At 40.2% G+C, this 12734-nt stretch overlaps 1 protein-coding gene across 2 annotated transcripts in view; it reads right to left on the minus strand.

Annotated features, from left to right (window-relative positions):
• brd1a (bromodomain containing 1a) overlaps window positions 1-12734 on the minus strand; it is a 47678-nt gene that overhangs the window by 23179 nt on the left and 11765 nt on the right. For both annotated transcript variants that reach the window (XM_038811417.1, XM_038811416.1), the window contains exons 3-6: window positions 6695-6851; window positions 5598-5729; window positions 5342-5470; window positions 3883-4195 (exon numbers count right to left, since the gene is read on the minus strand). In XM_038811417.1, the coding sequence (XP_038667345.1) occupies window positions 3883-4195; window positions 5342-5470; window positions 5598-5729; window positions 6695-6851 (731 nt within the window). The remainder of the gene's footprint in view (window positions 1-3882; window positions 4196-5341; window positions 5471-5597; window positions 5730-6694; window positions 6852-12734) is intronic.

Raw genomic sequence — 12734 nt, forward strand, 5'->3', positions numbered from 1 at the left:
TTTGCACATTCTCCCCATGTTTGTATGTTTTTCGCCCCCACAACCCAAAAATGTGCAGGGTAGGTGGATTGGCCATGCTAAATTGCCCTTAATTGGAAAAAAATTATTGGGTACTCTAAATTTAAAAAAAAAATTGTAATGTTTTTCCCTTCAAGTTTTTAGCTAATTACTTTTGAAAGTTACATTTGCTTTCACCCTTTCAGGCCATGCATTCCAAGTCGCAACTTGTATTTTAAAAATCCTTCCGTCGCTTTTGGCTCTGCCTTTAATCTACCGGTTGTCAAACCTTCTGTTACTGGAAGAAGTTTCTCTATTTACCCCATCAAAATAATTTATGACCTCCAGTGTCATTCCAAACAAACCACTCTTTTGTCAACATACCCAGATACAAGATTAGACATTTGTAAAAGCAAAATTGTCTTTCCATCGAAAGTGAAAGCCAAGTGCCTGAAATTTTTGTGGGGTTTATCCCAATTGTGTGCTGTGGCTTCACCCAGAAATATGGCATGAACAACATAATTTCTCCGAGTTTCTGTTGTACATATAACAGATAATAAGATTCAAGAGGAGTTAATTATTTAAAATGAGCTGCATCTACGGAACAAACAGCAAAATCCTTTTGCTAAATTTCTAACATATTAGTCTTGAAATTCAAATAAATCAACGACTGATGTTACCCAACTTTAAAAAACAATAGCTTATGGTTGAAGAGTAAAATATTGTCCCCACTGAGGTGAAGAATGTGAGCTTAGGGCAAAAAGAGGAAATGTTTATTTCATTTTGCCTTCTACAGCAGCTTCAAGTCTCTTAGTTCTGGATCACATATGACATTCTCCACACTGCTCAGAAATCATCTTTCACCTTTAATTAGAACTATAGCATTCCTATAGTGGAGGAGGCCATTAAGCGCATCGCATCAGCACCCTCTGAAAGAACACCCGGCCTAGGCCCACTCCCTCATCCTATCTCAGTCACCCCACCTAACCTGCACATCTTCAGACACCAAGGAGCAATTTAGCATGGCCAATCTACCTACCTTGCACATCTTTGGACTGTGTTTACACACTGTTCCACACTGAAATTTTTGTTGATGTTATCCCTGTGATTTCTGTCACTAGGTAGTACTGTGCTGTGACTTGACATCATTGGTAAGTGATTTGTGCAGTCTCATAAGAAAACATAGGATCTGGAGCAGTAGAAGTCCAGATGGCCCAACAAGCTTCATCCACCATTCAATAAGATTATAGCTGATCTGACTGTGGTCTGATGTCCACTTTCCTGCCTGTCCGCGTTGATCAAAAATCTGTCAAACTCAGCCTTTAATAGATTAAAGGCCCAGCCTCCACTCCTCTCTGTGGAAGTGAATTCTAAAAGCCGAATACTCTTGGAGGAGATAAATTCCTTCTCATCTCCATCTTAACTGTGCCCTTCCTAGTTCTCAGTATCTACCTTCAGAATCTTATACGTTTTAATAAGATCAACTTGCATCTAAACTTCAATGAGTTTAGGCCCAACGTACTCAACATTTCCTCGTAAGACAACTCCAGACTACCAGGAATCACCCGCATGAACTTTCTCTGAATTGGTTTCAATGCCAGTATATCCCTCTTTAAACGAGGAAGCTAAAACTGTACACAGTACTTACTCAAGGTGTGATCTCACCAATGTCCTATTGAGTTGCAGCAATACTTACCTACTTTTATATCTCACGCCCTTGCAATAAAGGACAACTTTCTATTTTCTTTCCTAATTGCGTGCTAAATTTCAAGATTCATGTACAAGGACAGCCAAATCCCTCTGTGCTGTCGCATTCTGCAATCGGTCTCCTTTGGGCAGCACGGTAGCACAAGTGGTTAACGCTGTGGCTTCACAGCGCCAGGGTCCCAGGTTCGATTCCCTGCTGGGTCACTGTCTGTGAGGAGTCTGCAAGTTCTCCCCGTGTCTGTGTGGGTTTCCTCCGGGTGCTCCGGTTTCCTCTCACAGTCCAAAGACATGCAAGTTGGGTGGATTGGCCATGATAAATTGGTGAGCAAAAAGGTTAGGAGGGGTTATTGTGTTACAGTGGAAGTGAGGGCTTAAGTGGGTCGGTGCAGACTCGATGGGCCGAAGGCCTCCTTTTGCACTGTATGTTCTATGTCTATGTCTTTAAATAACATTCTGCTTTTTTATTCTTCTTATCAAAGTGGACAATCTCAAGTTTTCCCACATTATACTCCATTTGCTAAATTTCTGCCCACTCACTTAACCCGACTATCTCCCTTTGCAAACTCTTTATATCCTCCTCACAACGTGATTTCCTTTCTATCTTTGTATCATCAGCAAATCTGGCTACACTGGTTGGTCCTTTCATCCAAATCATTAATATGAATTATATATAGTACTGGTCCCAACAATGATCCTTGTTGCGCTCCACTAATTAGTTTACCAACCTGGAAACAATTCATTTATTCCTGTTAGTTAGACAATCTTTTATACTTGCTGCTTTATCACGCTCAACGGCTTCTTTCACTTAGAAGCCTTAACTTACAGAAATAGTTCATTCATTTTCAGCCAGATTTTAAAGAGGCTCCAACAAAGGACATTGGTTGAACACAATTTAACAGCCAAAGCCTGCCATTACATCACATAACATTTTACAATTGTGAGGTTCAATCCAATCTACATGTCGACAACTGGTGTTCAAGATCCAGAGAAGATATAGAAATCTGTAACTCCGAATCACAATCCGATAAATGTCTTTTAAAAGATTACCTCTTTTGGTCCTAGATCTACCCGACACTACTTTCCTGGGTATGTTAAGTCTGGGCTTAAATTCACATCAGTGTCAGAATGACATTAGAAAACCACCACTTTTAAAATATTTGATGCCTTTGTCTGCCTGCTGTGAGAGTTGTGAGGCAAGTACTCTGGTCCAATTTACAGCCCAAGAATGGCATTGAGACAGGGTTAAATTGGGGCATAAGTCTAAATTAGGGTTCTGTCTTGTTAAGAAGCCCTCTGTTAAACTGAATTTGCTGCATTCATTTTCATTAAAAAAAAATTAATTTAGAGTACCCAATAATTTGTTTTCAATTAAGGGGCAATTTAGCATGGTCAATTCACCTACCCTGCACACCTTGTTGGGCTGTGGAGATGAGACCCACGCAGGCACAGGGAGAATGTGCAAACTCCACACGGACAGTGACCCGGGGCTGGGATCGAACCTGGGTCCTTGGCACCGTGAGGCAGCAGTGTTAACCACTTCACCACCCTTTGCATTCATTTTCAAACCCATCCACTAATCCTTTGAAGCAGCTTCTTCCCAGAGACTAGAGAACAAAGTAAGTTGTTGACATGGAAGTGATGCTCTGTCTATCACTGGGTTGAAATGAGAAGAGCACACTCCAGCTGCTGGGAGAATATCTACCACTACTGTAACTACTAGAACGACCCTTAGTCATGATCGTAAAGTCTTTTCATGAGGTGAACCCTTAAAAGATATAATTTACTGGCCGAGTCTCTGCTGGCCCACCATCCTCACAGTCACCTGTCAATAAACAGCTCTCTATAACACTAATCCTTTAATCATAATTAAAAAGAGCCATGACAACTAATTTGGTCCATGCTTTTCACAGGTGTCATTGGGCATGTTTTTCAGCTGCTACGCCAGTTTTCAGCAAAAGCTGAATTGCGAGACTATCAGGAGCCAATTGCCCAAGGTGAAAAAAATGCGAACAGATAATATCCATTATTCTACATCCAATATGCAACATCCATTATTCTACATCCAATATGCAACAAAAGTTGATAAATGCTGTTTTCTTGGTCATCATATCAAATTATAGACAAAGTATTATTGCAGTGGATCAATGTATTTCTAGAAGTAGAAATAAACAGAAATACCTTCATCCCATGTTAAAGGCTTAGTTGTTTCACACTTTGGTGGTTCAGGCAAATGTAATGATGTTTCATTGTCATAACCAATTCGGTCAGCTTCACGGCGTGCCTGTCTTAATATGACACCTCCTTGATCTCTCAGTCGCACAGCTGCTCGGTAAAATATTGTATCCTTTGCATTGTATTTCATACAATTATCTACAATGAGGTCAACATCAGCTTCAAACTCATCCAGATTATTATAACCATGATCTTCTATCCTTTTTCTCATTGTGGAGAAGTCCATAGGGTGTGTTATATGATCTAAATAGTCCGGAACCTAAAAGGTGTAAACAGATTTTACCTAATGATGGTTTTTTTCTCAAGTGCCTCAAAAAGATGTTAAAAGTATTTTGAAAAAACATACATTTCTAGCAATCTAAAACTAGTTTAATGAATATAAATGTTAGAAGATACAAGAGGCATGAAACTCAAAATTTATAGATATTCTAGAAAGATAGAACCCACAGAACCTTGATATGGTCTACTTTTTCTGAGCCCATCTGGCTGCAGATGGGCATTCAATCCAGTTTAGAACAAATTTATTGCTATCAACTTATTGCAAATGCTCTGGAGAACACACAATTTCCTCCTATGATCAGTGTGCAAAACACTGAGTCAAGATTTTGTTGATCCTTATTGTTTGGGACAGGGAATGCAGCAATGCGAGGTGGATGGTGAGGATTGGGGGAATAATTAGATTCTGAGGTAGCTGAAGTAACAATATGTGTGAGTAACCTACATGCCCCATGAAAATGGAGGTAGACATATTGACAAGAGATGGCTATTAAAACTCCAATGCCTATGAAAGACTCAATTTTTCCCCACAGTCTACTCAATGATAGAATTTTAACTTTTCGGTAGTTAATTCTCTTCCTCTTACTATTTGTAGAAATTATGACAAAATAAGCTGCCAGCAAATTAAAACATAAATTTATTCAGGTAGCAAGAATTCATGAACAGGGTTTCAACTTACATCCAAATGCACAGCATGACCCTGCTGTCCAGGCAGAGATATTGGCAAGAGGCACAAAGTATTTTCAGGTTTGTGCAGAGCATCCTGAAACAATACTTATGGTAGGGTAAGTAGTTTCTCTTTCCCAAGTAAAGTTGCCATAGTCCCAGATGACCAGAGGCTGCCTTCCCCTTTGAGTGAGAGAGCTGACTGGTGGTGATTTAACCCAAAGTTCACCATACCTCAGGCGAGGCAAGATTGAGAAGGCGGTGCCTTCAAGAATAACCTCAGCTGGTATGGGAATCGAAACCGCGCTTTTGCAAAGTATAAAATCAATCATTCCGGAAAATGCAAACTTTCATCATTCCTGAAAAACCACACTAAAAGCAATCTTGAGCATTTAAATGGAAATAACCTGATTCAGCCAAAACTGATATTGGATTCTTATGTTCAAAATTGGGAGATTCATACCTCTTTCAAGCTCACTGGCTGTGCAAATATATGTGCCGTATCCTTTTCCTGAAGTTGCTCCAAAACAGAGCGCAACATAACAGTTAATGGTGTCAGCTGGAGCTCCATAGCTACCTGGTGAACTTTGACCTGCCAATATTCAAATATGTTTAATATAAAGTATCCAAAGCTGTACCAAATCACAAAAACTAAAATTGAGTAACATCCCTCAATCTGAAATTATCCGATAAATTTTACAATAGATATCGAACAATACCTGTTCACGTTTTAGCTTTTCACGTTTACGGACAAGTTCAACCAGTAAACGTGCTCTTTCCAGGTCATGTCGCAGCCTCTGCCAGTACTTCAGCTGTTCTTTCATGCCATTTTTCTGCTCATCATCTGTTCTCTTTTCCAATTGGGAAGAAGGAAAAAAGGAGAAAAAACAATTAAGAATTCAGTGCTACGATAAAAATAATGGTTATTTCTTTCAGTTCTTCCTTAATTCTACATATGAAATCATTTCTCTGTAACAAAAAGCTATATATCTATTCAATCACCTTTCACATCTCTTTGTTTCCAGTAAAATTCCTGCTCTCTGATCACCCCTTGGTATGGATCCCATTTTGGATCTTTAAGTCCAAGAGCCAAAGATAGAACATCAATGGTGCACAACTGGTTTAACCAATCAGCATTAGATTTGCTTGAACAACATAAACACCATCAGGTCCTGCTTTTGCCTGTCAAAACTTGTCATTAATCAGGCATCACCCTGAAATTCAAAAATCCCAACCTTCAGCAAGAACATATTCAATTAAATGAAGATAACATTTAAAAGTTTGTGGTACTGATAAAGACGTTTAACGGACGATTTTCAGAAATTGACTAAACCATGCCTCCCTGTATTCCAAGGAGCCTTGAAACAGGACCTAAAATATCTTGATGTTAATCATTAGATAGCAGTGGCAGTTAAGCCACAGAATTAAATGCATCTCTCCAAGATTTAAAGATTTTGACTCAAACTCAAATCATCATGAACTGCTATAGAAATGTACGATAAATTGAAGTCAGAAAATCGAAACTCAGAACAGGTGGAATAGGAATTGAATTTATGGCCCTAGCATTTCATAATAGGGCACGTCAAAGCAACCACTTCTTTAAAAATAAACTGTATTTCAATATTGGCATATACAGCCTGCAATGCAATACTGAATATCTTTATAGTTTAAACCCAAAATGGATCTTAAACAACTAGTCAAACAGAAAGGAAATTTAAACTTTCTAGGTCAGGTACCATCTCAAATCAGATCACAGTCGGTTTGACAAGTCTGGCCATATGAGGAAAAGGAAAGGACAGTAATTCATAACCAATACCTGATGTGCACTTCTCTGGGTCTGCAAGTGTGACTGTAATCGTCGAAGTAGGGGTACACCATTTCTTGATTGTCGTTTAAGTGTCCAGTAAACATACAACCTCTGTATAAATTGTTTCTTTCGAGGCACTGACACCTGACCCATTATTTTGTTTAGCCTGCAAAGAAAATAACATCTTAAAAGTGGTAATTTCAGACATGTATAACAATCAAAAATAGGTCTTGGTGAAGATGCTTTATTTAATATTGCACCAATTTTCTCTTTGCCTATTATTTTAATTATTTTTAGTCAAAGCCTATTCCCTCGTATTTTGTTCCAAGAGCAGAAGAGATCTGAAGAGGAGTCAAAAATATTAACTCTGTTTCTCTCTCAACAGATGCTGCCGGGCCTTTTAGAGGGCCGGTGCAGACTTCATGGGCCGAATGGCCTTCTTCTGCACTGCAGGGTTTTTACAAATCTATGAATGGTCTGCTGAGTTTTTCCAGCACTGTGTTTTATTTCAGATCTCCAGAACCCACAATATTTTGCTTTATATTTTGTAGATGTTTATGGATTCATTAAAACACATTAAAAGTACGAGTAGAAATGTGAAACTGTCCATGTCTAAATGCAACAAGACCCGAAGAATATACAAGCTTGGGAAGACAAGTGGCAAGTAACATTCAAGCCACTCAAGTGCCAGGTAATGACGATCTCCAACAAGAGAGAATTAATCATTGCCCCATGGCATTACCATCGCTGAATCCCCCATGATCAACATCCTGGGCGTTACAATTGACCAGATACTGGACTAGCCTATAAATACTGTGGCTACAACAGGTCAGAGACTAGGAATCCGATGGTGAGTACCTCACCTCCTGACTTCCCAAAGCGTGCCCACCATTTGTAAAGCAAATGCCAGGAATATGATGGAATACTCTTCGCTTGGCTAGATTAGTTAAGCTCCAACAACACTCAAGAGGTTTGACATCATCCAGGACAGTCTGCTTGATTGGCACCCCTTCCACAAACATTCACTCCATCTACCACCGTCGAACAGTGGCAGCAGTGTGCACCATCTAAAGAATGCATTGCTGGAACTCAGCAAGGCTCCTTAGACATCACCTTCAAAATCCACGACCACTACCATCAAGATGTACAAGAACAGCGACACATGGGAACACCTCTGCCTAGAAGTTCCCCTCCAAGCCATATACCATCCTGTCTGGGAACCATATCGCCATTCCTTCCCTGCTACTGGGTCAAAATCCTAGAACTCCTTCCTGAACAGCAGTGTGGGTGTAGCTACACCAAAGGGACTACAGCAGTTCAAGAAGGCATCTCACCACCACCTTCTCAAGGGCAATTAGGGATAGGCAATAAATGCTGGCCTAACGAGCAACACCCACAACTCATAAATTAAGTTTACCAATGAAAGTATAAGTGGGCTGGACCAGAGGGTGGAGGAAGAGCTTGAAATTTAAAAAGATGCTGTTGCATGTTATACCTAACTCAAAAATATTATTTGAATGTCATTGCACATTAGTAGGCTCTTTTAAAGGAAACCAACCTATGTAAAGTTTATTTTATAAACCCAAAACATGCAACATTCTGCAATATTTAACAACCGTGACAAATGCAATAAGGGAAATACATGACTAGAGTTGAAAAGTATTGTTCTGTAATGCAGTACAGATGTGACTGGCTACTCACTATCTAATTATAAAGATGTCCCAAAATAGTGAAACTTTACTCAATTAATTTGAGACTATTATCTACAACATAGGCCGATGTTCTATGAAATTATTTATCTGATTTTCAGTCTGCATCCCAATTTCCTCCAAATAAAACCTTCAGCAAACTGAAGTCATCATCATTGGTCCAAAACACAAACTCATTACCCTTACCATCAATGCCACACCCATTACCCAAGATCGTCACAAGCTGATCCAGGCTGTCCATAATTACATTGTCCTTGAAAACCACAAGCTAAGCTTCCAACCCCAAATCATCACAAGACCGCCTATTTTCACTCAAACATCAACAGCCTTCCACCCTATCCCTATAACCCCGTCTAACCTGCACATCTTTGGACATTATGGGGCAATTTAGCATGGCCAATCCATCTAACCTGCCCATCTTTGGACAGTGGGGGGAAATCGGAGCACTCGGAGGAAACTCACCAGACATGGGGACACGTACAAACTCCACAGTCACCCAAGGTCGAAATTGAACCTGGGTCCCTGGCGTTGAGGCGTGCGACAGCAGTGCTTACGACTGTGCCACCGCTGCCTAGATAAAAACAGTAGGGTGTTCAATCCTCAATTTTGTCATAATTAAGTTACGTGCTCAGATGACGCGCAGTAAGATTTTTTTTCATGAGTCATAAAAGACTCAGTAGAAAAATGAACAAAACCCAATAACAGTAAAGAACCAGGTATTTATCCAAAATAAACTCCAAGAAATTTAAGGTTATTTACAGTTGATAGTGTGGTCTTCCTGATGTGTTTAACCAAGACCCCATCTTGGCTAGGCATAAATATGCCTCAACTCAACTTAACAAAAGAACAGTGGAGTTCTTCCCAGTTCCCTAGCCAATATCTATCCCTCAAGCAATACCTAAACAGATTATTCGCCCATGGTATCATTGCTGTCTCGGGGTCTTGATGTGCAAAGGATGTCTTGGAATCTTACATTACAAAAGTGACAGTTACAGCAATTCCAAAAAGCTGTGAATACTTTTGGGTGTACTTGAGGTTGTGAGTAAAGTCAGAATTTTACAGCACAAAAAGAAGAAGGTCGTTCGGCCCATCGCGTCCGCGCCAACCATCAAGCACCTAACTATTCAAATCCTGTTTTCCAGGACTTGGTTGGTAGCCTTGTATGGCATTTCCAGTGCTCATCTAAATAGCTCTTAAATGTTGAGGGTTCCCGCCTCAACCTGCCTTTCTGGCAGCGACTTCCAAATTCCCACCATCGTCTGGGTTGAAAAGGTTTTTCCTCAAATCCCCTCTAAATCTCATGCCCATTACCTTAAATTTATGTCACCAGGTTATCGACCCCTCCGATAAGGGGAAAAGTACCTTCCTATGCACCCTATGTCCCTCAATCAGGTCCCCACTCAGCCTCTCTGCTCCAGGAAAAACAGCCCCTGCCTATCCAGTCTCTCTCGATAACTGGAACGAAACATTCCAGCCCAGGCAAAATCTTGGTGAATCTCCTCTGCACTCTCTCCACAGCAATCACTTCCTTTCTATAGTGTGGGACCAGAATTGCACACAGTACTCCAGCTGGGGCCAAACCAACGTTTAATACAGCTCCAGAGTAACCTCCCTGCTCTTATATTCAATGCCTCGGTTAATAAAGACAAGAAGCCCATAGGTCGTGACTACCTTATCTACTTGTCCTGCTGTCTTCAGAGATCTGCGAACCTGCACACCAACGTCCCTTTGATCCTCTGTACTTCCTAGGATCCGACCATTCATTGTACATTCCCTTACCTTGTTAGTCCTCCCAAAATGCATTACCTCACACTTTCCATGGTTGAATTCCACTTGTCACTGTTTTGCCCACCGAACCAGCCCGTCTACATTGTCCTGTAATCTAAGGCCTTGCTCCTCACTATTTACCACACCATCATGTAATTTGCGAACTTACTTACCATACATCCCACCATACCTACAAACAACAAGGAACCATGCACTGATCCCTGCGTAATACCACTGGACACAGGCTTTCAGTCACAAAATCAACCTTCAACCAGCACCCTCTGCCTCCTACCACTAAGTCAGTTTTGGGTACAGTTGGCCAAAGTGCCTTCGATCCTATGGGTTCTTACTTTCTTCATCCATGTTCCATGTGGAACGTTGTCAAAAGCCTTATTAAAGTCCACGTAGACTACATCAATTGCACTACCCTCATCTACACACCTAGTCACAGCCTCAAAATGTTCAATCAATTTTGTGATATGATCCTCCTTTGACAAAATCATGCTGACTATCCATGAATAATCCTTGCCTCTCCAAGTGGATTCTGTCCCTCAGAACTTTTTTCAGTAGTTTCCCTACCACTGAAGTTAGACTCGGTGGCCTGAAATTTCCCGGTTCGTCCCTATTTTCCTTCTTGAAATATGGCACCACATTAGCTGTCCTCCAATCCTCTGGCACCTCTCCTGTGGCCAGAGAAGATTTGGAAAATCTATCAAAATGCAAGGCTTTTTTTCTTTAAAATTATAATGATCAAATAAAAGGGAAAAATAGGAAGTCCTATTAGTCACATATTAGAGGATTAAGATACCATGAACATTTAAAGGTCTGCATATCCAAGGCCTGGAATTTTCTAGATCCCTTGTGCAGATAAAGTGGCAATATTTATTGCTGTTTCTATGCCAAACGTAGCTGCATGAATTTATGCCCAAATTTCTGGAGAATTGCAGCCAAGGAGTTGAAACAATCCACAACATTCTCAACAAGTGAAGAGGGACTCCATAGAGTGCACATCTCCACCATGCTGTGTTAAACCAGCCGCTGCATTAACCCACCATTATTATAATTATATAGCTCTTTCTTGAGGCTCATCCCTGCCCGGTTGATGCTCTGTAACTACAAAGGTGAAAAAATAAATCTTATTTATCTCACCAAGGAGACTTCAGGCCAGTCCACATCTAGCAACCTGCACTGAAAACCCTGCTCACGTTTTGACAGCTATGACAAATTTCACCACGGCATCTCAATCAACAATATTCTAAAACGTTAATTCACCCTACGTTAATGGATCCTTCAAAAAAGATACCAGCATCCAGATCGTCAAGAATTAATCAGTTCTTCCTTATGCCATATCCTATCTGTGTTTGAATGCTTTGTTAAAATCTGTCCATTATTTTTTTGCTACACTGTTTACAAAAGACTAACTGGGGTGAAAATAATCACTCCGTCCGCCTAAAGTGGCAGAGGTAACCAGCAGAAAAAAGAATAATCAATGCCCGAGGGAGATGTGGAAGATATGATATCTTTCTTCTTTAAGCCTCTATATCTTATAAATGTAATGAAAATCAAGTCTGGAGTCATCAAACCACTCATGCAGACTAAAGCACAGCATGTTTACAAAAGTGAAGCTGTGGAATTTTCTCTCAACTGTCCACATTAAAAAAAAAGATATTTGTTAATGAGCCAAGTAGCATTTTAGTAATTCAGGAACGGCATGAGTGATTGAGGACATTCACATGTATGATCTCAAATCAGGAATAAGTGACTTTTCTTGGGAGGCAGAAAACTGGCACAATCCCACTCTTATACTGTCATTATGCCAAAATAGTCACAAAGATCTAGGCAAGATTTTTAGCTAAAAGTGAGGCAATTAGCAATATTGTGTTGCACTTTTACTTTCTGCTCCCATAAAATGTAATTCTACAGGTGGTACAAAAGCATTAATAATAATAAGAACCTTTATTTAGTGTCACAAGTAGGCTTACATTTACACTGCAATGAAGTTACTAGTTGCCACCCTACGGCACCTGTTCGGGTCCACCGAGGGAGAATTCAAAATGTCCAAATTACCTAACAGCACGTCTTTTGGGACTTGTGGGAGGAAACCGGAGCACCTGGAGGAAACACACGCAGACACAGGGAGAACGTGCAGACAGTGACCCAAACCGGGAATCGAACCCAGGTCACTGGCATTATGAAGCAACTTTGCAAACCACTGTGTTACCATAAAAGTAAATAGAAAACACTTAGATTCGATTTTTGTATCACCAGTAGATCTAATAATCCAAAACTGATTTTATTTCATCACCAAGGACTAAAAGGTGTGCAGTATTGTATTTGGCTGGGTCTGAAGAAATTAGCTGGATGGGATGTGTTGCTACCCTCTTCTTCTATAGCTCCTCCACTCATCTTTTTATTTAATAGTTTAAAAAATGTGACTTTATACTTCAGTTTTGATTATTTAACTGCATAATAAATGCTATGATCCCCAAAATTCTACATACTTAATGTAACATGCAGCACTTTTAGTTGTAGATAAACGCCCCAAGGAGCTTCAGAGGTGTATGAGAAAATCA

This window comes from Scyliorhinus canicula, chromosome 11, assembly GCF_902713615.1.
Source record: "Scyliorhinus canicula chromosome 11, sScyCan1.1, whole genome shotgun sequence".
NCBI lineage: Eukaryota > Metazoa > Chordata > Chondrichthyes > Carcharhiniformes > Scyliorhinidae > Scyliorhinus > Scyliorhinus canicula.